At 41.0% G+C, this 26,261-nt stretch overlaps 2 protein-coding genes across 8 annotated transcripts; one reads left to right on the top strand and one right to left on the bottom strand.

Annotated features, from left to right (window-relative positions):
• Positions 1–295: 295 nt before the first annotated feature.
• On the bottom strand, positions 296–19,930 carry myofl (myoferlin like). Of its 2 annotated transcripts, XM_053874240.1 has the most exons (54): positions 19,626–19,930; positions 19,413–19,468; positions 19,233–19,324; positions 17,890–17,995; positions 17,727–17,817; positions 17,107–17,264; positions 16,854–16,982; positions 16,590–16,652; positions 16,446–16,496; positions 15,586–15,616; positions 15,405–15,520; positions 15,212–15,338; positions 15,043–15,146; positions 14,906–14,974; positions 14,799–14,842; positions 14,532–14,614; positions 14,366–14,401; positions 13,249–13,373; positions 13,071–13,184; positions 12,758–12,935; positions 11,921–12,045; positions 11,744–11,853; positions 11,420–11,612; positions 11,004–11,159; positions 10,725–10,856; positions 10,488–10,651; positions 9,037–9,151; positions 8,467–8,569; positions 8,184–8,320; positions 7,579–7,743; positions 7,307–7,394; positions 7,129–7,206; positions 6,534–6,715; positions 6,313–6,471; positions 6,143–6,244; positions 5,922–6,083; positions 5,672–5,837; positions 4,956–5,026; positions 4,869–4,883; positions 4,705–4,803; positions 4,189–4,320; positions 3,511–3,666; positions 3,335–3,426; positions 3,085–3,255; positions 2,828–2,976; positions 2,435–2,574; positions 2,272–2,360; positions 2,112–2,207; positions 1,894–2,035; positions 1,360–1,459; positions 1,093–1,286; positions 919–1,028; positions 704–851; positions 296–624 (listed from the first exon to the last, which is right to left on the bottom strand). In XM_053874240.1, the coding sequence occupies exons 1-54, from the start codon at positions 19,711–19,713 to the stop codon at positions 586–588; spliced, it is 6,141 nt and encodes a 2,046-aa protein (XP_053730215.1). In that variant the 5' UTR covers positions 19,714–19,930; the 3' UTR covers positions 296–585. The 2 variants fall into 2 exon arrangements, with proteins under 2 accessions (XP_053730215.1, XP_053730216.1); XM_053874241.1 differs by lacking the exons at positions 19,233–19,324; positions 19,413–19,468; positions 19,626–19,930 and adding an exon at positions 18,569–19,036.
• Positions 19,928–24,890, top strand: LOC128764496 (ERC protein 2-like). 6 transcript variants are annotated; one of them, XM_053874249.1, is made up of 9 exons: positions 19,928–20,064; positions 20,510–20,738; positions 20,805–21,020; positions 23,061–23,190; positions 23,563–23,689; positions 23,743–23,914; positions 23,986–24,060; positions 24,131–24,211; positions 24,743–24,890. In XM_053874249.1, exons 2-9 carry the CDS (start codon positions 20,589–20,591, stop codon positions 24,767–24,769), a joined length of 978 nt encoding a protein of 325 aa, XP_053730224.1. In that variant the 5' UTR covers positions 19,928–20,064; positions 20,510–20,588; the 3' UTR covers positions 24,770–24,890. The 6 variants fall into 6 exon arrangements, with proteins under 6 accessions (XP_053730224.1, XP_053730219.1, XP_053730225.1 ...); XM_053874244.1 differs by having other exon boundaries at positions 19,929–20,064; positions 24,131–24,252; XM_053874247.1 differs by having other exon boundaries at positions 19,933–20,064; positions 23,755–23,914; positions 24,131–24,252.
• The last annotated feature ends 1,371 nt before the right edge of the window (positions 24,891–26,261 follow it).

Below are 26,261 nucleotides of genomic sequence, written 5' to 3'. Positions count from 1 at the left end.
GTCGGAATGGTGTTTTAGTGAAGAAAATGCTCTATGTTCAGTACAATGGATACGTGCGACGCCCTCTAACGGGCTTGACGAAGAACTGGTGTGTAACTCAGGATCTTTAATGGACGTGGCGTATCCCGGCTTTCAAATATACTCAGTTCGAGAACATAACACTGGCGTATTAATCTTCCAAAACACGATAATCGAAGCAATACGTCAACGTGATGTTCATCAGCACCTAAATCTATTTACAAGAAAGTAAACTAAATCACCAACTATTTTATGTTAACAGGAAAACAGACAGAAAAACACAACATGAAAATAATTTATTTAATTTACATTTGGAAGTTTGCATTGCTCACTGCTAACATTTAAAAGATGTACTGCAAAAAAGGAATGAAGTAAAAATAGTGCAAAATATTTAAGTGCTGCAGAGAGAAAGAATGCTCAAAACTCCTGGTGGTGGGATTTTTAACCCCCCAGGTCAGGGAATATTTCTGCACCAGACAAATCTGATCTATATGACTGGAGAAACAGATGAGGAGGACACAAGACAGAACAATATGGAATGTGTTGACTTTGCCTTTGGAATGTTTCTTAAGAGAATGGCTTGATGATTTTCATTGAGATGTAATTCTGCAGAAATAAAAGAGACCGTCAGTATGGTTTGACAAAATATACAATTGTGCATACAAATTCATGCATGTATTCTCACAGGAAGAGAGTAGAACAGGATCCCGAGGAACAGGACCACCAGCAAGAGAAGAACTCCACCAATAAAGAGCCACTTGAATCGCCGCCAGACAATGAATTTCATAGTCTTGCAGGGGTTTGTGAACCAGAGGAAGGACGTGTCCGGCCGACTGTGGAGAGTAGATGTTAAATAGTGCTCACAAAAAATGTGACTTGTTTAGGAACTAGGTTGGTTACTTTGGTGCGTCCAGTTTTGGGTTCATGTTGGGCTCGTCCCGTCCTTTCCCAGCAGGTCTTTCCTCCATCTCCTTCTCTTCAACAATCTCCAATGTCATCTCTACTTTTCCCTGCACATATTTCACTGTCAACAAAAAGGCGACTAGAAAGAAAACAGATCAGAACTTAACTTACGCCAAGAATGTGCTTCCCATCCTGTTCCATCACACATGGCCACCAGCCTCGTACGGACTTTTGGGAGAAGAGAGAGTTCGGCACAAGTTTGCGTGAGGGAGAGGATCCCGTCAGTCCTGGCAACATTTTCAGGCTGCACTTGTCGGAACTCTTCGCAGGAGGTATGAGATTCAGAAGGTCCAACTCAACAGAACCTGAGGAGCACAGATGCAGATAAGTTCACAGCTTCTTTTCCATGCCTTGTAAACTTAGATAATGGATCATTACCCAGGTAGTCATCCAAGGAGAATTTGTCATTGTCCCAAATCTGCACAACAAACTTGGGGGGAATTCTGAATTCAGTTTTGTCCAGATTCCAGAAGTGTTCCTTGGAGCAAAGAGGTAAAGTTGCTGGTCAACAAAGTCATCCAGTGAAGTGAAATGTCAAGTAGAGCTCAGAAACACCTTCACCCATTAAAGAGCTGCAGAGTCATTTCTACATCTATGTGCGTGGGATGCATGTATAAAAGTGGATAAAATACAATGTAATAAATTAAAGTTTTCAGGGGAAACAGACTTTCTAAAATGTACCTGACACTATCAACCAACCACTTCCCTGTTTTTTTAGAAACATATTGAAAAGACAAATGTGCACTTGTTCACTTTTCTTATCACCATAAAATGACCAATATTATAATATTATGGCTTATAATAAGCATTCTTTCCTTTCCCTCCAAATATTTGTAGCAGGAGAATGCATTTAACATAATAAAAGACCTGAAGCAAAGACAGAAGGGATTTATAGGAAGAGATGCAACTAACCTTTCTGGACACAACACACATTTGTTCTGCAGGAAGGTAGTCAAAGCCAAAGATGAACCTCCAATTGAAATTTCCATCCCCATCCAGCGACCTGTAATGAACATCGGTCTTCTGCTTGTCCTCCTCCATTCCCGACATCCACCTCGAATGAAAGACACCATGAGAATGACTAAAAGTCGACAGGAACTACTGAGATTTAACAGGGATCAGTCCAATACCCTTTGACATAGATGTCACTCATGCTCTCGCCAGTGATGCTTGTTTCGTCCATGATGACTTCGCTCGTGTTCCAAATGATGGCCCGCAAGTAGTATCTGTGTTAAAGACAGAGCATCAGATCTGACCTGCTGCTCAGTGGTTGATTTTGTCAAGAGTTACTTTTTTGCTACACGCGGGGCGACTTGGCTTGGTGGTCCTGGCAGCCCGAGGCCTTTGGGGAAAATGTCCACCCACATTTGGATGCGCCCCTGGATATGTGAGACACAAAGTCACCTATAAATACTAGCAGAATACAGATGCAGGCGTGGACGGATGAGCTCACCTGGGAGAGATTTGGCTGGTGGGAGCTGCACAGGGTTCGGGTCTCAACATGTTCAGGTACCAATCCTTGATTTCTGAGCACGTGAAGGGCAAGTCTCTCGCTGGCTGGGCCATGGTGTTTTTGGATCATGGTGTTTGCCTCTGAAGAGGACATGAGTTAAGTGAATCGAAGTGTGGTGCAGTACTAACAGTGCTAACAACTATTCTTCTTGAACTGCATTTTCTTGCACATTGTTCACGTGGTTTCTAAGCTCTTTAGTATAGCTTTTTTGCACTTTATAATATTATTTATTTTTAATTTATTGTGATATGTTGAGCACAGACCATGTTATGAACATAATTTCCCTTGGGATTAATCAAGCGTTTCTGATTCTCATTCTGAACTCAGTGTTACCAAAGTCGTGCAGGAAGTATTGCCGTCCTGAGAAAGTCAGTGAGATCCCATCTCCCTCTACAGTTGGTGGCGGAACACCTCTCATGCGGGCCACGTTCTGGAGAATCTGAGATGGTTTGATCTGGTCCCTCCACTGGTTTATCCCAGAGCTGCAACATACACCAAAACAATCTTGATTTAATGATTCTTTTTAATGATTTCTTGTAAAGAAATTGGGCTCAATAGCACCTTGGAGCAAGAACTGAGTCTGTACTCACACACAGTAGGTCTGAGGTAGACCACAGCAGGCTCTGAATCGGGACAGAAGCCGGTTCTCCAAATCAATGACGGTCTCGCCAACTTTCTCGTCTCGGCTCAGGAGGTCATAGTCGTAAATTGCAATTTTCAGATCTTTGTCTTGAGGCAGGAAGCAGGACATCTCAAACATTCTGAGCGGAAATATCCAGACACTCATGAGATGAACAGACGCTGACAGTGTAACCCACAAAATGTCCCGTTCAATCATACCTCCCAAACTCTGGACTGAGTGTATTTGGTTTGTAGTGATCTCGGTCATCCACTGTTTTGCGGCCTAGTGTGAGCTTAATGTATGGATCGCACTGAGATGAGGGAAGAGATTGAAGTGTTTTCAAGTTAAATCATCTCAAAGATTTGATCTCCAGCAATCGATGGTTTAAACCCACCATTCCATTCACATCTTTGGGCTGCAGATCGATACACCGAACTACATAAATCCTAACCAGACACTCCTGGGGTGTACTCTCGGGAAGCTCCCTGAATTGTCGAGGAGGAGCCGAAACATTCGGGTCGTCGGGAAGCGGGTAAATCTTGAATGATCCCTGTCCATAAACATTGAAGTGGATAAGTTGATTTTCACAACTTCATTACACATTTACTTACTTATTATTGTGATTATTTAACATATTGTGAAAAGTAAGTGAGTAAAACCAAACGTGTATTAAAGGGTCTAAGGAAATGTAACTATAAAATAATGAAAAATACATATAAATATGTGTAAAGGTTAAATTATATGTACTAAAATGTAACTGTTTTTTTCATTTAAACTGCAATGTACTGAAAACAAATGAAGCAGCTGAACAAAGTAATAATACATAGTTGTATTTAATGGTCTAAAATTTCAACAGTTTATCAATAATACTGCACCATGAACCATAAATAACAACACAAATCTAAATTTAATAATAAACTACATGTTGAACTAATACAAAATACAATTAATTCAAATTATTATAAATCAATAAGTCAGATTTAATCATGTTCAGTATATCCGCGGATGTGTCTTAGTTAAGTATCTTAAGTATCCAACAGAGGGCAGCAAAGAAAATGGAATCGCAAATCACCTTGAACTCTCCCACGACAGACGGATCGTCGTCATCGTCGTCATCATCCTTCCCTCGCTGAAGCCTGAAGGTGCTGCAGAAATCTGTCAGCCCCTGAAATTCCTCCACCTGCTCGAGCTCAGAGTCGTACACCTGAGAACAGGTGACACCCATGGAGGACAATTGGAAACTGAGCCAGTGACATTCACCTGCTTGCACTCACAACCACATTCCTTCTATTGTACCGTAATCTGTCTCGAAAAAACACTGAAAAGTTGCGTATTTCAACTGACTAATTCAGAACTTAAACTTACATCATCTTGAATATCTAGAATATAATTTAGATCGGGATAATAATTGCATTACTCACGATGATATTCTCAGACCTTAAAGCTGTATTTATAAATGTGATGGGACGAGTCTGTACATAAAGCCTCTGTGTCACAGCTCACTGACTGCAGCTAGTAAAACCACCTACCGCACAAACACGCATCAGCTGTTGGGTAACTGAACAGATAGTGATGACAGTGATTTTACCTGTAGCGTGTCATACCCCTTCTTCATGTACGGCCCGCATTTGTCATCTTGGCCAACAGAGGCGTAGAACTTACTCCACCAGTCGACCGCCTCCTCTTCCTACAATACAATACATGCTGTTTTAGAGCAGGAACCTCATCAGCAGCACTGAAAGTTTCACTTACTTTATCAGCTTGACCCTGGAAGAGACACAGAGGATGCACCAGTTAAAGAAAGACTAACAATGGTTCTCTCAGAGAGACGATACTTACCTCACTCTTCAAGAGTTGTCCGTCCTCCACATTGATAATGGCGTCTCCTTGTGCTGCGTTGATCATTGCAACTGCAAATATTAACATTCAGAATAATATTTATGAGACATAAAAAAAAACAATACTCAAGCAATATTTTGTTTTTTAAGAGACAAAATATGTATATTATGAAGAATTTTATACTTTTATCACTTGTTCAACAGGTCTGTACTGTAGGGGACTTGAATGTCTGATTTTTACTCTGGTGACTAGTATTTCAAGAAAATAGCAGCATTTTGGGTTAAATGTTAATAAATAAATATTTAAATCCCTTTTCTTTAATGAAACATGTCTGTAACGTTGCATAGTTGTTGATTTTCTGTTGCTAAAAATGCTTTACATTTATTTAAACATTTATTCTGGTAGTAACAGTCTGTGCAAAGAGACTAAAACACTTTTCATTGACTACAACTCGAGCCATGGATGACTCCGACTTCTCGAGGACAAAAAGAATATGACTATAATCAATACCGGCGTAAGCGACTTGTCCCACAAGACTATACGAAAAGCAAAATTGAAAAAAGGCCACGTGAATACAACAACTAAAATGTTCTCATCATATTATCTCCTATTATTATTTCTTCTTGGACTGTTTTCACAATTTAATGAAGCTTCATTTCTGCGCATGTTTCTCTTCGGTTTAGCAAAAGACTGCGGCTGAGATTTGTGTGGGTCACCTCGAGCAGACATGCAGACTTCACTGTTGATGCGATACGGGTCACAGCGGAACTCCTCCAAGCAGTCGATGGTGCACTGACCCACGACGGGCTTCCTCCCAAACGGTCTGTGGTCGACAACCTTCAGGACGATGGGCGGGGTGTACATTTCTTCTTTGGGAAGAAGCTGCGACAAACAAGTGTGTTAACTTCCAAAAAACAAAGTTTATTTTGGGGCGAGTCAGAGACATGAGAGGACTCTAGCCAGTACCACTTTAAGGAGCAATATGGATCCGGGAAAGTTGGGATTCTTCTTGAAGTTTTTGATTGCGGATGTTTGGACGATTTCACCGCCACATTCCACAATCAGACTGGGAGAGGAAACAGCGGCCAGTTGATACGTCTTCATGTTCCTCAGGCCCCACGTCAAGACCTGTGGGTGAGTGGATGAGCTCAGAGACTGTAATCCGTTGGAAAAGAATGGTTTCATACCTCGATGGCAGTGAGCTGCACGACAGGCCTGATTCCCTGCGGAACCATATAGAGGTTCTCCCCTCTCCGAGGTGGAACCAAAGGAAGCTCTGCCTCACTCGCCTGAAGTCAAAGCACAAATTGGGGAACACCTGCTTCCAATGCTCAATAAAAACTCTCATCCTTATTACCTTGTCCTTCAGCAGCAGCTCAGCAGCCATTAGCACCTCTCCAGCACTGCACCCCTTTTTCGTGACTGGGTACCACAGTAATTTTGGACTCAAAGCCCCACCGGGGTTCAGTTTGACCACAGGGCGGCAGGTACAGCGACCCATTGGCTCGTCTTTCCCCTGACAGATGAATCAGGTCGGACGTCATCACGAGAGCAGGAGCTCAGTTTAACAATACATACCACTTGGTCACTGTCGTACAGCTCCAGAACCACATCTGGGGGGTTGTGGTTGATGGTCTGAGGGTCTCCGTAGATCTCAATGTCATCAAAGATGAGAGTCTGATCCCACGTGGGGTTCAAAGTGCTGCCGATGACCTCAGTGGTTTTACTGACATGCAGGAACGACACATGGGCGTATGGATCTGGATCAGATAAAACGTTAGATAACATCTTTATGGAACTGTTTAAGACCCTTTAGATATTACTGAGTGAGGAAACGGTACAGGTGTTAACTTTCATGATGGATAAGACCGGCAGTGACATTGCAGGGGTTATTTTGGGGTTGAGTTTTTGTTTTATTATTATTTATTTATTTTAACTTTGTAATTGTATTTTGATCGTTTTTTATTATTATTCTATTTTACTTATTGTGAGTTGTGGAAAAAAGCATTACTTCCACAGTTACTGCAAGCACATCTGCCTTTTTGTATATCGTACACACAAAAAGATTGTGTCTTGTGTTTTTTGTACTCAAAAAACTATTAATACCCAATAAAAATATTTTGAAAAAAAAAGAAAGTGATACAGGATGAAACTCCTCTGACGTGCTCCTCACCTGAGAAGCTGTCTGAGTCCATGGCGCAGAGGTTCCGGGCCTGGTAGACGTAAACCCTTAGGTGGAACATGTAGGAGCCTGGATGAAGAATAGCAATGTTACACTCCTCTGCGAGGAAGTTTCATTCTTTTCATCAGCATTGTTTCAAAAAGAAACCATATCCCACATGATTACTTACGGCTGAAGTGGCAGGAAACAGTGGGAGTGTTGGCACCAAACCGTTTGGGTCCTTCCGTTTTGCTGCTTTTTTCATCAATGTCAACTCCCTGATAAGAAAATGAACGTGAACTATTCACCACGACAGAATAACATGTAAACTGAACCTCTAGGTGCCGGGAAAAGGCATGTGATGAAGAATAATAAGAGGATGTGACTCAGAGGAAAACTCTAATTGGGGTGCTGGACTTTATTAGAAGAAGTGGACAAAGAGGAACTTTCATTTTGACTCACTAATGCTCCCTCCAGTTTGAAGATGGCAGAGGCACCGATGCAGTCAGATGGAACCATCTTCCTCCTCCAGCGGCGCCGGCGGACTGAGTCAGAAGCGCGTTCTTTTCTGTGGAACTTCCAGCCAATCAGTGAGGAATATTCCCAGCCTTCACCTGTCTCTCGTTTCTGAGGAAGAAATCAAAGGATGCGTCAGGGACACACTGACTCATACTTAGGTCAACAAGAACCGTACTATATTGGAATGGATGTGAACTAAATATAAAAAAAAAGATTGTTAATGCACCCTATAACACATACTAGCATCAATAAATGACTTATTATTCATATCTGTATTAGCAACATAATACCTGGTGTTCATTATCAAGTTCTGATCATTATCAAGTACTGAATGGTCACTGAAAGTTCATTCAAAAACAACAATTATTAATATGATTATTAACAGTATGTTAACGAGTATCTCTCAAGAATCTGTTATTTATAAAATAAAAATAAAAATAAAAATAAAAATAAAAATAAAAATAAAAATAAAAATAAAAATAATGTGGAATGTTTTAGATGAAATTCAGATGAATCCCTGTGATCTCTTTAAAAAAACATTTATGTACCTCAGATGATGTTTTATCAGCAATCTTCTTCCTCTTTCTTATAAGCCTCTTCCTGCGATGGATGTGGTACATCTTCTCAGCAGCAACCCAGGATTTGGGCTTATCATCCGGGGGAATAGTAACGCCGTACTCCCAACCTTGCGTGATAAAGAGACAAAAAGTGCATTTCCACCAGAAAACAGACTTAGGTGTCCTCATAACCAAATACTACAGCATAGTCAAACAAGATTTTTTTAAATTGTTGAGTCATGAATACTAATCTGATGTAAACATCAGACTCTACCTTTCTCATCGACAGCTCTGTTGGTGTCAAAAGTCCAGTCGTCTTCCCACCTCCATCCAGATGGACACTCGAACTCCCCAGGACTTAGAGCTTTTTCTCCATTCTATATGAACAATTACAATTAGACGTATGGCAGAATATTTAATTCCATTTTAAATCAAATGAATCCCTAAACAACTTGAGTAACAAAAGCTGTTTACTGCACGTTGATACTTTTAATCTTTGCAGTGAATTTGTACAAAAACTATAATGATTTTTCAAGTGGGGATTGTGTAACTGGCAGAGAAAGTGTGCCAGCTTCATGCTGGTTTTGCTACATATTCCACGTTATTCTGACAACCTGAGCGCTTGCATGGACCATTTAGACCAAACAATAATCAAAATGACGTTCAAGGGAAAGACAAGTTGTTTCAAATGTCGTGTTAAATCCCCGCGGGTTTGTCCGGAACTGAAAACAATAGAAAGAGACTTGAATACACAAGCTTTTGTTGAGTTATCAGCAGCTACATTTTTCACATAGTGACTGGCTATTTGTGTGTGTCATGTGTTAGTGAGATCATGATGCCTCACCACATCAGTGTAAGACTCTGTAGCAGGTTTCCACTCTCCGCCAGGGAAACGGGTCTCATTCTGATAAACCTCGTCTGTGAACTCTGTGTGTCCTGCGTCGGCTTCTGTCAACAGGCTGGAAAAAAGAGGCGGATCAGAGGCTTTGTGACTCAGATGGAGCGTCACGATAAACAGAGCGGCAGGAACCCATCAGAAAATCACTTAGATGGGCCCCTGCGTGAGAATGGTAGACACCCCCTTTAACCAAAACACAGGCTCAGGCCGAAATTCCTCTAGATGCCCTGTGATTAGGCTCTGAGTCAAGTTGACACAGTGGCTGGTACACACTTGTATAAGCACCTCTGCTTAATACCTGGGACCTCCAGCTACAGAGATATTTCACAATATATATGATTTTGACACAGATTCAGCAAGCTCCATGCAACACAGTCATTGACTCTAAAATGCAATATTACTGTTTTTAAGGTTGATTGACTACATTTGTTAGACCATGTTTCAAGGCTATATGTACAGACTATATAAGAATATGAGAACAGCATAAAAGAAATTACAGATTAGATTGGGGAACACATAACAACTAGTAATAGACTAGTTGTTGTTTATTTACTGAGAATACTAGGTAATAATGGTGTGGGCTTTTGGTGCCTATTCCAGAACAACATCTAGACAGTCTTAACAAGACGCCAGTCAATATTTTATAATGATTAATATTCTACGAAACAAACACATGAATAAGTAATAAATGTTCCCTCCATATCACTTTAGATTAGGTGAAAAAAATAAATATAAATCACATTTGAAAAGTACATTTTGAAAATACAGTACAATTGAGAAGATGAAGCTTAGCTAAACTTACAATTAATGGAAGAATTATTTTGGCTATGTCTTTAATAGTTTAACCTACATAATTATGTACAAATCAAAAGTATTGATAAAGCAGGATGGAGTATTTAAACATGGACCATTCAATCCCACACTTGGAAGAGTAATGCCGCAGTTATGGAACCGACAAAAAGACTGCTTTTTATATTTGAAATGAACGGTAAAATATCAGAGACATGACCGTTGGCCCCAAGTTAACTAGAGTATCACTATTTAAGCAGACAAAAGGCTTTATCTTGCTCTGCCATAATCTCACTGCTGTGCCTCTGAGAGTACATAATACCTCTGATCTGCGATAACATATTGTTTTAATACAAGTCGTCCATAAGATGCCACACTATATATGAGACAGATCTGATGTGTACCATTGCCCTCGAGTAAAGATAGTGATAGACTATGTCTTGGTAAACATGATTACCAACACATAGTAATACAGAATGCATGCAAACTATGAAGAATGCATTTATGTATTGCACAAAACTGCTTTGACTCCTTTGAATTCTCCAGATAACAGTGACTTTTGGCGAAATGAGGGTGCTCTTAGAGGACATCTGCACATATGGACTTACCATCGCTCCGGGTCCACAAACCAGTCTCCCTGCCACTCCCAACTTTTCGGGGGAAGGAACCTCTCCTGTTTCAGTTTGATTTTCCCGGTCACATCAGAGCACTTGTGACGACCAACAAGGCCTGTGTTGCCCCACTTCCCGAACACCCTGGCCTGGTTTTCATACTGCAGAGACAAGACTTGGCGTTAATTCAATCCCACTTTCACCAGTGGTGGTGATGAATGGAAAGAGCAGTACCATTTCGGCATAGACACTGAAGTTGCCTTCTGAGTAAGTGTTGAACTTTTTCTCATGAGTCGAGAGGCCGAGCCACATGTTGACCCGCAACTGGACCGGGATTTTCACCCCTTTGTTTTTGTCCATGGGGTACTGACAGGAAGACAGACAAATAGAATTCATATTTTACTTACCCTGCTGAATATAAGGGTCAGAGTACACATGAAGAACAATAAACTTCATAATCAGCTTGTTGAACAACAGTCCTCAAAAAAACTATTCAGTACGGTTGAATCTTACCTGCATGAAGATGGTCTGGGGGCGTCCACAGTGTTGGCCGCAGGCTTGCTCGCTGAAGTTGGAATAGAGAATCTGATTGGCTGGAATTCGAGCAAAAGCCACTCGCTTCTCTCCTTTTAACATCCAGATGATCACATCCGGCATGCTGTTCTGGGGCTGTTCAAAAAACAAATGTTTTAGTTCCAAATGATGAAAAATAATTGCAAGAACAGAAGATCTGGAGTCCCTGTCACCTGTTTTCTGTCACCAGTTGAAACGGACACAAAAATAGGCTAAACATGAAGGTCAGTTCAAGTTTAGGTTTCATTAGGAGTGGCTTTTGATATACTGTGTTTTTGAACGTCATTTCAGGCAATGTATTCTTAAGTGAAGGGTGCGGTGCGGCACGTCAATGTAACAGCTCAGTGAATTCTGACCTCTTCAGCTAGCTGCTTGATTCTCTCCAACCAGTCTTCGATGTCACCAATAGAGGCCTTCACGTCTGCAACTTCTTCCATCATCCGACAGGCCATCTGCCTCAGACTGACCATGGCGGCATCGCGAAGGGTTTTAAATTGAAGATCCAGCGAGGTCAGGTTCGGTTTTCCCTCGAGCTCAGGCAGCTGGAAACTTTCAAATAATGTTTTTTTAAGCGACATTCGATGGCAAGTGCACAATGAAGACATGATCCGACTTCATTCCAAACAGCTTACACTTGGTAATATTATGTCAGAGAATACCACTACACAATTCACCCTTACCTATTCAGGTCCTCAATCATGTGGTGGATGAGTTTGTGCCAAATCTCTGTCAGCTGTGCCTCAGGCACTTTTGCAAAAATGGCTGTTTTTAACAAGTTAAGGTTGGACTCCTGGAATTAAATTAATTAATTAATGCATGTGTCACTTGTTTTTGTCAAAAGTGCCATGAAGTCCCACCAGTCTCTGTGCTATGAAAAGAAGAATGTTGGTTGACTCCAGGCGATGGTTGATGTCTTCCCAGTATGAAGTCAGTATAACTACAGGCTTGGTGTCGGCCCAGGGGAGGTAGTAGTAGTGATTACCTGAGGGATACAAAATAAACACACTCCGTCATGATAAACACAAGTTGAGATCCACCTGTCAGCTACTTCTTAATCTTGCTGACAGTGAATCATGCAGGCTGAGTCGAGGAGAAAGTAATAGAAACTAAAACTTTAAATAGTTATGAATAAAACCAGAAATAGCATATTAATGCCCAGATTACTTTTAGAATTAACTTTGTTTGTCAATCTAATAAGAATTTATCCTTCTTCATTTTAGGCCGCTTAATCAACACATGATGGCAAGATCCATCAGATACCCATTCCTCAGGTAAAAAATAAATAAATATGGGCTACGTTTTCTGCTTTGTTTTTCTGTCCCACGCTGTTATGTGGGGTCGTGAGTTGCGGCCAGATTGATACTTTCAACAATATAGACTAAATTTACTCCACTATTTTATTAGGTTTAGGGCAGCATAGGTCAGGTAGTCGAGCAGTTGGCCTTTGACTGAGAGGCTGCCAGTTCCCCAGACCCCAGCTCCTGATCTCCTTGTGCCCACAAGCAAGACACCCGATTGAACATGAGTCAGATGGCTTGTTGTGTAACAGCCTACAGGCATCAGAGGTTCTGGACATCTGGGTTTTTTTTCAACCATCTCCAGGCAACACTAGGGCCTTTGGCATGGCCTGTTTTGATTGTTTGACCACCTGGTTTAACCAAGTGCAAGAGGAAATTGTGGCGGACACTACTTACCGTCAAAGACAGCAAAGCTGTACTGGGTGGTGGATGCCAGGGGCTTGCAGGTGGTGTCCATTTTGTTGCCGTAATTCCCAATGCTGACTTCAAACTGGATCGGCTCGCCAGGTTCTTGGAGCATGCAAGCGCTGTGGAACACAGCACAAAGAGAGAACTTCCTCCTCCGCTGGTATTTCTGCATGAGGGATAAAAGGCAACTTTAAATTGACTCACACTGCTTTTATGAAACATCATAAAGAATATGATTGTTTCACCTGTATCACTAACACAAAGTACAAATTGTGTCATAGAATGGTTCTGTACAGTATACCTGAACAACCAGGATATCATCACTGGAGATGTCATCCACGGTCTTCTCAGTCTTTTCATCCAGCTGTGTGGAGAGTTCAAGAAGGATCCGACCTCTGTAGGCCACGCCCTCCCCCTGTGACGTTAAAGCAGATCAACATCACACACCTATGGAAGATCTATGCATCATATTGAGCTACCTTGCCAACATTGAGCTCCTCGTATGGATCACTGAGGCCGCTGAACTCTCGCAGGCTTCCATAGAGGTTCACAAAACAAGGCCCGAATGTTGGGAGAAAGCCAACTTCACTGCCTGCGGCACTCACTGAAACACAAACACAATACTTTAATTAAAATCAAACTTGGCGTGAGTCACTGGTTCTAATTCATTCCATGGAGATCTGGTTCAGGAGTCCTTGCAGAGAGGAAGAGGGACTGTGAGATAACATTCTGAATATCTTGTGGTATTTGTGCTTTGGAAAGTAGATCAGATTATTTTCACTCTTTTGACATCTGCATGTGGAATAAAGAAACAAGATAAGGACTGGAATCCAAAGTGACTTTGTCCTTGCAGTCTCAAAAACTAAACTAAATACCGGTCTATAAGCCAAGAGTGCAGTGGCGCTGTCTTCAACATAAAAAGGACAGTGGTGTACCCGGCTTAAAAATGTATGTGGGTCACTTCTAGTTTGGAAAACGGGGTCCAGCATTGAGACTGACTCATGAAAGAAACATGTCAGTGTTTTGAACTTGAATCATGAACTCTTCACATCTTTTATTTACATTAAAACTCTAAAAATGTGCTGTTTTCGCTCGAATGTCCAAAGTTCCGACACTGCAGCCGGTCTCAGCCGCTGCTTCTCGTCTCTAGTCCTCCTGGAGTTCAGCTTCAGGAGTTCGGAGCTGCGGACACGCGGGTGAATTTGAGCGCTTTAAGGTCAATAAAACGCCTGCAATTTTATTGGTTTGGTGACAAGGCTCAGTATGTTGGCTGCATGAGCGCTCTTAAGCCTGTAAAAATCCACATATTAGCCGCCTCGTTGTATAAGCCGCAGGGCTCAGACCATGAGAAAAAAGTAGCAGCCTATAGTCCAGAAATTATTTATCTTTTTAAGCCATGTTGCAACCAGAATTAGCTAATACTACAGAAAGCGACACATATTTATGAACAAAAAAATGAAATGAAATTGTGAAATTATTATTATCGTGAGCAAAACAACAGTTTCATCATATTTTTACAGTGAAATTATGCATGCATTATTTGAACAGACACATGCAGTGGATTTAGGAATCACCGCTGGACCATTGCTTACGTACTTTCAGAAGTTGTGTTGGAATTTTCTGCCTGTGTTTCTGTCAACAAAATGAAAAAAATCAAATCATAATTGGTAGCAAAAGGACATGTACTCTGCAGATGGGTCAAAATGCCGCCAAATTACATACATTTTGGGTTGTTTCCTGCTTAGGAAGAGTTTTATTTTACCTTCAATTTCTCCTCCTGATGAGGACATTTTGCTGAGATTCAAAAATGTTGTTCCGATGGCATCATCCTTGCTGACACGATCCCTGTGAGGAAATACGTATAACCCCCAATATATTTACATTTAAATGCTTACAGAGAGAATTTATGTATATATGAAACCTATAAACCATAGTGTTAGTGAGCATTCTTCAATAATGTAAAACAGGAAATCATATTTCAAAATCTCATTGCAAAATTGTTGTGTGTTTGAGTATAATATTCTCTTACCAGTCAAACACTGTCAACTTGATGCGCTCACACATGGATGGAAACTGCAAAGATGAAAGTAAAGCCAGATTATAAGTTATAATTCATCGCCACAACTGGAGTTCTACCTTCACTTGGATGTTGATGAGTTGATTCCATTCTGGATTAGCATTTCTCTGTATGATCTTGGTGCACATCTGGAAGAAAGGCACCTTCAGTACATCCCAAGAAACTCCTCTAGTCAATATACTCATGATAGAAATACCTTTTTGCCTGCAAAACTGACTTCCAAATATGGATCCACCAAGTTCTTCTTGTCTCCATCCCCTCCGAAAACTTGTTTGATGTTTTGAACAAAAGCGTCATCCACTGCAATGGAAAGAGATGAGAGGCTGCTTCGGAGGTCCACTGGTTACTCTGGCATGCTGGCTTACTCTGAGGCATGTCTTCGGCTCGATACACTTTAAGGCAGAGCGTGGCAGAACGTGTGGCAACTCCCGCTGGCACCAAGAGATTGCTCTCTATGTCGTCCTGCTCTTCACTCACATTCTTTCTGTCATTCTGGAGGACATATTTTTGATGAAATGTGGAATCTCGCATTACAAAGCCAATCTGATGTCTTCATACCGGCGGTTCCTCTCCAGTCACAACAACAATGATGCTGACTTTCAGGTAACCCTTCGCTCCGGAGCTGGAGTCATCAGGATCACTCAGCAGGAGCCATTTCCTCAAAATGGCATGAGCTGCACAAAGTAAACAATGGTAAGGAGGATGCTTTTCTCATGAAAAGAACAATAAAATTACTCACAAGGCTCATCGAAAATATAGCCAACATCCAACTGATGAAGAAAGAAGAAAAAGGTCAGCTTTTCCCTGAAAAATGAGAATCCTTCCATCCATTTTGATGGTGAATTAATCATGAAGACAGGCTCCGCCAAAACCAACTAACAAATTTGCAAGTCAGAACCAGGTAAAATGGGGAAGAGAAAGTTAACCACTGGTGCTCACGGACGTCATAAATGAGGACATAGAGGGAACGAGTGTGACAAAGGAGGGCAAGACGGGTTAAGGTGGAGGAGGCTGACTGGCAACTCTCATGGGAAAAGCCAAAGGAGGAACTATGAATTTTTTTTTAATCATCATTGAACCGAGAAGTGAAACACAATGTTTCTGCTATTTATAGGAATATTTGTCACAGTGTTTTAGTTGAGTGGCATCTGTCTTTTGTCAACTAACTAAAGAAGAATGCAAGAATTAAGAACAAATTCTGCAACTCTTTTTTTTAAAGATGGTATTGGTGCTAAATACATGATGAACTATTAACAGAGTCAAGGCAGAGCTGATTCAGTGCAGATTTAGACATCTCCGGCCCATAAAAATTAAAATAAATAAATAAATGTAACCTGGCAAGGTTGCTTCTCAGGCTTCCTAACTGCCACCGCTATGGTGAGGACCAAGAATTTGCCATACAGTGTTTTTAGTGGAATTTTGCTGGGTTCATTCCTCGACCATAGCCTGGTCTGGTTTTCACCCAAATATTTTTGCCTTTCCTGACTTAGACTGAACGTTTCCTTGACATCTAAACACAAATTTGGATGTCATCCTTACCGGATTTGTATCCGGTGTGTACAAACATTATTGATAAAATGCAGATGCACCACAAAGTACCTTGAATTCTCCCATCAGACTGTCAGACCTCATAGAAAAAGAGTCATAGACCTGCAAATGAAACACATTTCCCGTCAACACAAGCTGGAGGGACTTGTATTCTTAATTTAGGATCCAGCTCATCTGAAATATTTTGGCACATACCCGAAGACTGATGTTCTCATCAAACAGCTCAGAGGGGAGCATGTTGACGTTGTAGAAAAACATCTGGAAGACAGAAACAAAGAAGAATTAATGAAGACACCATTTGGGGTCAGCAATGATTCGGCTCACTTACAGATCAAGAGAGTCTTTTGGTTGAGCAGAAAAGATCAGATTAAAGGAAAAGTTTAAATCAGAGAAATGTGAACTGAACATGAGTAAAAGAGAATTTAAACCATCGACAACAATGGATGCTAGACTAACTACCTCATCAAAGAATGGATTATTCCCACGTTTGATTCTGGTTCTGTGCGTCTGACCACAAACGTTGACCTTCACCACAGGTTTGACGTTGTTACCGGGCAGCTGTCGACACTCAATGACCCGAACACGAATCTGCAGGAAGCAAGCCAATAGAATTCTACAGTCGTCCTGTCCAGACTTGAATATAATAATCACTGAATACAACTGCATTATGAGCAGCCTTATAAAATGATTAGATTCAATTACAACTTGTCACCTGAAAATCTTGAACTTTGTTAGCAAGCGCTCGGTGCCTCTTACGCCTCAGACTGACTCTGTTTTTGTTTGATTTGTTTAGAGGGGTTGCAGCTCCACCAGTTCCCTCCTGCCCTCCACTGTCGGTGTCCCCCTCGCCTCCTTCCACATCACTGGCATCTGTAGAAGACAATATTTTAATATGAGCGCTCTGTTTCCTGAGAAATGATAATCACATTGAATGACGTTTTCCCATATACAGGTTTATCAATTATGACACTGGAATATCACATTTTGGGATAGGTTTGGACCATATATGAATAATGCAGTTGAATTAAATTTTTTATTTTATACAGACCAAATTCCTGTTGGACCTTTAACCAGAATCAGGATTAGAATCAGATTTATTGCCATGGTCAGTGGGGATCCCACCAACTAGGAAAGAGCTTTGGAAAACGTGCAGTCAAAAACATAATAGTAAAAATATAAATAAAATAAAACAGAAAAACTAATAAACAAATAACCCACAGTCATTAACTGATAACTAATATTATATTATAATATTATAATATGTATATAATATTGTAATATTACTAATCACTGAAAGCATTAAACAACGAACAGGCCAACGCATCTACTCACCAATATCCAAGTGAGACATGTCACTATCCGGCTGATCAGTTGAGTTCGCTGAGGCAGGTGGCTCATACGTGATCATCAAATTAATGGTCGCCTGCCAAGAAAAGACGTTAACAACGTCACAAAAGAGGAAGCGTAAGCAGTCAAATGGAGGTGATGATTTTACCCCGATAGCCTGCTGTTTTTCATTGACCAGTGGGATGTTTTTGGATGGCAGTGATTTCAAACCACTAGACAAGTCCTTCAGGGAGATTTTGGCAGAACCAATGAGCCTGAAAAGGACAATGAAAATGACAAAAGGTGCACAAAAATGCATTGACATGAATCACAGACTGAGACTTGCAACAATGACTTCAGAGCTAAAAATTAGTCATGCATGTTGAACTACACAACAGGTTACCTGTGAATACTCGAGGGAAAGGAACTCTGTGTGTCACATCAAAATACAGATTTGTGATGATTACTATACCAAATCATACCTGTTTTTTAAAAGTGTAACTATCCATAGATGCAAACAGAAGTTAGCAACCTGAGAACTAAGTCATTTATCAGTCAGTTTGTACCTATTTAAAGTTTTACTCAGCTAAGAATTAACAAGGAAAAAGTTTTCTTCAGTGACAAGCACAAGTACCAACGGGCTTTCCAGATCTAGAAAGGCTCTAAAGATGGAAACAATTTTCTGCCACCACAGGAATCTGCTCGGCGTTCTGTGTCCAGTTGAATCATTTAAAGCTTCTAACCTATGAATCATGAAATCTCACTGCTCTATTCTCTTTCCTAATGTTCTGGTGAGTTAAAAGAGTTAGAAACAACAATTCTGATGGAGATTTGTAATAAAATGTTACCTCTGTTGTTGTGTGTCCCAAAGCAAGAAGAGAAAATCCTCTCTTACTTGAAGTATGCTCAGCTCTCCTCGCTGTTTTCTCTTCCCAAAACTAAAACAGGACTCAGCCACCAGATGCAGAACGCCACAGCCCCCACCCCAACTCGGACTGGCCTCAAGAAGGAACTGTGCCTATTACTCATATCTGTTCCTAAATTGACTCAAATTTGTATCATACATATATTTCCTTAGCAACTGAGGGAATCAATGGTGAGTGTGGAGGAGTGAAAGACCCAAAATGTTTTTTTTTCCATATAAGGGAACGATTCTTGCAGTGTCCTAAGAGAGACAACGCTCTGTCTTTTCTAACTGCAAGTCCAAACATGGTGGCAGTGTTTACATGGTTACTCATCTCAGAGGGGTCAGAACATGCCTTTGCTATGGAACAACGATAAAAAAAAAGTTTAAACAGCAGCTCTGGCGTCACAATTCCCAAACTTGATACAAGTTTGAGTCTGTTAGAGCTTGCTGAAAGTAGGGAAGTCACCTTCAGTCATCATTACCGACATACCTCATGTTTGGAGACTGGACTTTGTGGTGCTCATAACCAATAATAAAGATAGCTATACTATGTATTATTTAAAAGATGAACATGCGTATTAACCAGGTCAATCAAATGAACTTACTTGTGCTTGCCGATTGTTTCATAATCTTTAACAATCACATCTATGAATGAAGTTGCGTCCAATGAAGCTCCCTTGAGGTCAAACTCAAGTGCCTGGACACATAAATAATAATAAAAAAATAACATTAAAACTAGATTGATAAGTTTATAAAGACCTACTCTCATTGAGTACTGCACTTACTTCATTCCAAACTGGGTTCAATTCACTGTTTACAGCTTTAGTTTTCTTCTTTTCACCTGCATTTAGAGCAGAAGACTGAATGTATCCATAATATTCACAGTGTAAAACACAGACACAGACAAATATCATACTGTGAATGAATGTCTTACGTGTGACGCAGCAAAACACATTACAATTAGATATGTTTCTCGCCTATAAACGGTGTCCTCTCACCTTTAAATACAACTGTGGCGATTGGATCTGGATTTCCAAGTTTCTTTTTAGGTATCCCACTCGCTGACTCCACAAGAATCCGCAACATTTTCAGATTAAAGTGAAAATGACTCCAAACGATGAAGCATATTCCCTGACGGAGAGGAATTGATGTGAGAAGCGACGAGGTCCACCTCAGCCGCGCGACAGCGCCATGAAGAGGAAGCAGGTCTGTGTTGTTATAAAGAACTCAAGCACAGATTTTGATTCAGGCGCAGACTTGGTGATGGCGACCATCCTCCTCTGTGCTGTCCGTGACTGCCCCCTACTGTTGTACTGGGGAAGTAGCGAACCCACATGTGCACTTTTTTTTTAGGTGGACAGCGGTCTACTTGAGATAAAACACCCGAGATTTGTCGGAAAATATCGATTGCTTTTATAATTTCACTATCTACCAAGGGTGAGTATGCAGCCATTCACCGGTTTATTTCTTCTTAGGTCTAAACTTCCTGCTTTAAAATGCTAGTAAGCTAACGGTGAAGTGTTGCTAACGTAACTTCACCTGTCTCTTATATGTAAAAATTAAAGTCTATTTTAATTAGAATGTGGTTATTTTAACATTTATTAGCTTGAACTGTATTATTTTTGCTGTCTTTGAACAATTAATTTCTCATTTATTAAGTTAGTATATACAGTATATACATATATATAGTATAAAGTCCAACTATTCACTGATGCAAATTTATTGAAAAAAGTAGTAGTATGCTTTGAAAAAGGGGGGAAATAAGTGAACTGGGCTATGTTTTAAGAACGCTGCGTGAGAACAAGGCTCAAAGAACAAAGCTGTGAAGCTGAAGTCACAAGAAGCAGAGCATGAAATAATGTCTATGATCTTTTACCCTCAGACCAGTTGCTCTTTGTTCAGGGTACTTTCATGAAAGAGCTCTACTTACTACATTCGACATTCGTAGGACAGAGGATAGAATGAGCTCCAAGTATCAGACTTCCCCTCATGGAACTAAAATCCTGAGTCCTTCTGATGAAGACGGCGACATCAGGGCAGAGAATGTTTATCTTAAGACGCTCCTCCTTGATTTATCCCATCAGCATACAAGGCAGAGCAAGCTCATGGAGGTAAAGCAATGAGAAATCTTAACTTAACTAAACTTTGTGAAGCTGACAACATGTTGCCATTCACAGAAACTCCTCTACTTTGGACCTGTGAGTTCGCAAAACCCACAGTTGCTTTCAGATGAAGATGCAACCAAAACTCAACCACAGAAGAAGGACGAAGGGCAGATGAACGGCAGAGCCAGTGGCCAAGACACACCCAATAACACCACGCCGAATGAAGAATCCACAGATTTGCATGTGAACACCTCGGCCCAGTGTGAAGAGGAAAAGGTTAAGGAGAAGGTTAGTACCAACATATCTGATGCCTTTTTAATGACGCTAATATCAGAGATACAGTGGTACCTCGGTTTTCAAACGTTCCGGATTTCAAACAAATCGGAGTTTGAACAAAAAATTGTTTGCGTTTTTTTTTTGCTTCGGATTTCGAACGAAAATCCAGAAGTTGAATGCCCCCGAAAAAAGCCGGATAGATATAACATATATAACATTCGCGGACCAATCAGCTGACCCACGAGGCGCTTTGTTATTGTGTATAACACAGCCGCACTGGACCATGGTAGAGTGTCACAGGGGAGGTGCTCGCTCTCGACACCTCTGAGGCTGGAGCGAGCACTCCAGGGTTTGATGTTCTGTTGTCGGCTGGAGCTGGGACAGGGATGAGGCAAGTCTGGGACAGAGCGTGACTTGGCTTATGACTTTGTCACAGCCAAACTGCACAGAAGCGCACATTCAGAGCTGGACACGCACCGGGCACCTCTTCACTTCTGGAGAGACGTCACTCACTCAGCAACCCCTCCCACATGCAGCGGCCACACACATAGAGGAACAGCGCACCTGCAGCAGACACTCTACATTCACTCCTACAAAAGACTATTTTAAGGCTTGGAACGCATTATTTCTTTTTCCATTCATTGTAATGGGAAAAACTGATTCAGATTTCAAACAAATCGCTACTCGAACGGCCGTCTGGAACGGATTGTGGTCAAGAACTGAGGTACCACTGTACATGTTTGTTATTTTTCATACTATAAGTCACTCCAGAATATAAGTCACACCAGTCAAAAATGTTTCATAAGGAAGAAAATCCAGCTTATAGCCCATTTTCGCAGGAAAATTGTTCAACAAAATCCATTCATATTCATCTACTACTAACTTCATCTACCGGCACAGAGAAACTAGGAAGCATATGGCAAAATTTGACCTTCATTGGTAAAGATTCTCATCACTTATCTGCAGTTGCGTTCACCTGTTCTCTCTGTCCAGGTATCCGGGCTGTAGAGGCACGCTTTAGTTCTGCGAGTCTTCCTGTCATTTTGTTATGTTCCTCTAGGATTTTCCTTTCAAAAACAATATAACCATGTACATTCATCTGATACGTTTTGTGTTTTCCTGTCGTGGTGTTGCTTCATTTCAAGAACAACTTTCATTGGTGGTGGGACAGAATTGAGATTATCAGGGCGCATCATGGGAATGTTATGGACTTTGATATCAAATTGTTTGCTTTGAACCTCTGGGTGGGATTGGACGTAGGGGCGAGGTTGGACCTGGTGCAGCACCACCCATTGGTTCTACAGCGTCAAGCATTGGGTATGGTGGTCCCGAAGGGCAAATGAAAAGTACGACCAAAAAGCACATTTACAAAATGGAATCGCAATCACAAAATCTATTCTCAATCAATTCAACTCATTCTGATGTTGTTGTCTGTTTCTAAAATATCAGCGATCACTTGGTAAATGTCCAGCATTAAAATACTCCTCAATAAAAGCAAGAGTTACATCTACAAAATGCAATGATGTTCTTGTGCAATTTGTCCAATCAACAACGCGCTTTTTAAAATCCATGGTTTGCAACAACAAGGGATTTTGTTTTCATAACTGTGTTACTGTTTTAGGGTTGCGATTTTGATTCTGCGATTGTGACTCCGTTTTTTTTTTTTTTTTTGTAAATGAGCTTTTTGGTTTGTGGTCCAACTTCTCTTTTGTGTTTGTCATTTGCCCTACGGGGCCACCATACTTGGTGGCGGGGGGAAAATAACTGCATCTTATAATACCTTCCCACAAAGGCGATTCGGTCAATCCCGATATATACCACTAGATGGCAGCAGTGATGTTTGAAGCAAACTATTGGCTATCGAAAGACCACATGATCATAGGGGTTGCTAACTTTATGTAGACAAACACACTCCCTCAGCATGATACAAATGAGGCCTACAAAGATTGTCATGCTTCATCAAAAGATCAGACATATACAATCCACGAAACATTTATCGGAATGTTTTACAAGTCATCTCTTTGCTATTTTGTGTTCCTCTCCTCCCCCAAGGACTTGAAGGAGAGCAATCATAGGGGAAAATACGACCAGGAGCGAGAGGCCTACTCGAGGGAGATGATGGGCAGAATGTTGTGGCTGGAGCGTCAGCTGATAGAAGCCAGACGAGCTGTGACTGAGGAGGGTAGGATTTTCCACGAGGACAAGCTTGCGATGAATCAGTGAAGGCTTCATGCTTACGTTAAACCTCATGTTAAATCACCAGGTGGGGTGAATGTGTGGGTATCATGAGCCCGGAACAAATATTTTACTCAACTTGTTTTTTGGCGTTTTTTATTTTTGTTTAAGCCTTTCAAGCCTGGTGAGTCATGTAATTGACCAACATTTTAAGGATTTCTCTTTATGTTTGTGATGTTTTGGTGGGTTGCCATTCTGAGCTGGAGTCAAGTGAAGATGAAGGGACTAGAGAGGGTGGAAACTGATGCAGACATGAAGAGGATGAGGTTGACTAGGGAGGATGTACAGTGGGGTTTCATGCATCTGTTGTCTTCAACAGATGAAGACAAAGTCTTTCAGATGAAGGAGTACTATGAGAATCTCCTGGAAAAATCCAAAAATGCTCTGGATGAACTTCGCCTGCGCCTGGATGTAACCCAGAATGATTTCATGGTCAGCCAGAAGTGGTAGGTTTGAGAGTATTCTGAGAGGCACAAGCGTGAATCATGAGTTTGATAAGTCGCACATGCAGGTGTTTGAAAACCGAGGCAGAGGTGCAAAAGCTCAAGCAGGAGCTTAGAACTCAAAAGATATTTTATGAAACTGAAGCCCAAGACCTTCAGGACAAGACTGAAGAGCTGATGGCTGAATTGGAGGAGGAGCGTGCTCGGTCCGCCAATTGGGAGCAGCAGGTAGTGCATTTTTATATCATTTGGGAAGCCATAAAGAAACAAGAGCTGTAAAGGGGAAAACTCTCTCTCAGGCCATTGAGACTCAGAAGCAAATTGCTGATCTTCACTTCACCAACCTGAAGAAAACTGATGAGTTGGAGCGACAGGTACTTGAAATACATTTACCACTACATTTCCATCAACATTTGATTTTTAACCAAAAGAATGTGACCATAGATTGCTATCCTTTCACGGGAGCTGGAGGATGAACATGAAGATTGTTCTTCTCTCAAGAGCAAGATGGTTAAAATAGTGAAGGTACTTAAGGGACAGGATGGCCACAAGAGCACCTTCTGAAGGTAAAGATGGTGTTGAGCTTTTGACTCTCATCACCGTCTTCACCTTTCAGCTTCCAATGGAACTGTTCAATAAATAGAAAGACTATTTATCCCATCAATTCTATCACTGTTCTTCACCCCCCTTCATCTCCAAGTCTTACGTTCCCAACATTATCGGCGTGCACTTTCTCTGCCTGCACTTGCTTCATCTCCAGCCTGCCAGACTCGACATTGCTTCACCTCAACACGTGAGCTTTCTGTCCCTCAAACCTTCACCTCTCAAGTCAGTTCTTCTTTTTTCAGCTGCATATTTGTCTGTGTGATGTTTCCATGCCCTCACTGGGATTGTTTGTTCTTCACAGCAACTTCTGTCTGATAGCTGTATCAACATGTCCCAAAAGAAGAACAGTCATAATCTATTATTGCCGACCGATTTAGAGCCGCTCCTTAAAAATGTTGAGGCTTTAAACATTGAGATTTCTTCACTAAATTGAATTCATTTGTTTCACAGGGTCTCCACGGATTTGAGGTTCCGTGAAGCGTCATCCACCACCCACACCATGGTTAGTTTAACGCCACTTCCTGCAGTTTGAGGTGACCTCATGTCGCCACGGCTCCTCTATGAAGTCAGGTGCTATTTCTTGATCTATAGACTGTATATAAATATTCCAAAGTCTTATGTTTGATTAAAGTTGATGCATTAGACATGCGTTTCATGTTCTGGTCCTGTGCTCTCTCGACCAGCAGATCATACAAACAGCTTGACAAAGATAATCTCTTCTGGGTGCTATTTTAAGACAAGGATAAGTATTGCTAGCCAACGCTTCCTCAGTGAGAAGTTCTGCACTGGCTTTAATAGAGAACCTGAGATAAAGTGTTGAGCTTCTGAGCCGTAATATAAACTCTATATGACTTCATCTTATCAAGCTTTTTGAGGAACGTTGCTTGAAGAACATGATGATGTAATAAGAGTTGTTGGATCATTCTTACCATTAAGAGTTGAACTTTTTTTGTGTTGAATCCTGAAAGGTTATTAAAAAATTTAACAGTCCAGAAAATCCAAAATGGATTACTGTGGTATTCCCCCAGGATGTGGATTTACAATATTGCTGAGAGAAAATACAATGTATGATCTCTGTTTTCATATAATAATGACTTCATTTTGGCCGTACAAGGGTCGTAATAAGATGGTGCGTGTCTGCCAACAGAAGTAATTAAACTCCCAACAGCAGTTTCAAATCCCACTTAATCCTGTCAGAAGTTAATTCTCCCCGTGGCTGCGAGCCAACGTCATATTTTCTAAGACTATGCTAGAATGGAACTGGTGACCGCAAGTGAATAAAACAGTCAAAGTGCATCAGTGGCTTTGACACTGCTGGTTCCGTCCTCCAACAAGTGAGTCAGGTCTGGATGAGACTATTACAAGGTCCAGCCCCACTGTCTTGGTCACAAGCTCATCAATATCAAATCTGTTCATGTCGACATCAAAACTAAGACCCCGATCAGACTCAGAATCATTGACATTGTCTCTTTTCTACACATTCTCAACCTATTCTTCTTCACATAAATCAGTTTGACCTCTGATTCTTATTATATTTTATCATTTAAATTATGAATTAGTCAACGGATCATCTCAGGCACGATAAGACATTTAAACACATCTGTTATTAAGTGTTCAGTCGCCCTTCTGAGCAGGGTGATAGTATTATCCCCTTCCATCTTTAAAGCCTTTTGAAATCATAATACAACAGCTATAATGTTGGAGCATTTCAAATGTCACCTTCCTGTGACTGCGGTTAGTGTTATGAAAATAAATCTGGGGTTATTGTTTGACTTTTTTATATTTGCCCTCTAGCTGTGTGAGTCTTCCATATAGCAGCCACCTGAGAGGATTTGTGGCGACTAAAATGACAGGTTGCTGGATTTACATCTTAAGGAAGCTCATAGGTATTATGGCCCTTACGTCACAGTTATTAGTGCCCTTTGGATCCCCTTAGTCAGTAAGCCACTCTCTTCATTCCGTTCCCTCG

Source organism: Synchiropus splendidus, chromosome 9 (genome assembly GCF_027744825.2).
Source record: "Synchiropus splendidus isolate RoL2022-P1 chromosome 9, RoL_Sspl_1.0, whole genome shotgun sequence".
NCBI lineage: Eukaryota > Metazoa > Chordata > Actinopteri > Syngnathiformes > Callionymidae > Synchiropus > Synchiropus splendidus.
This window is presented reverse-complemented; position numbering and strand designations above follow the sequence as displayed.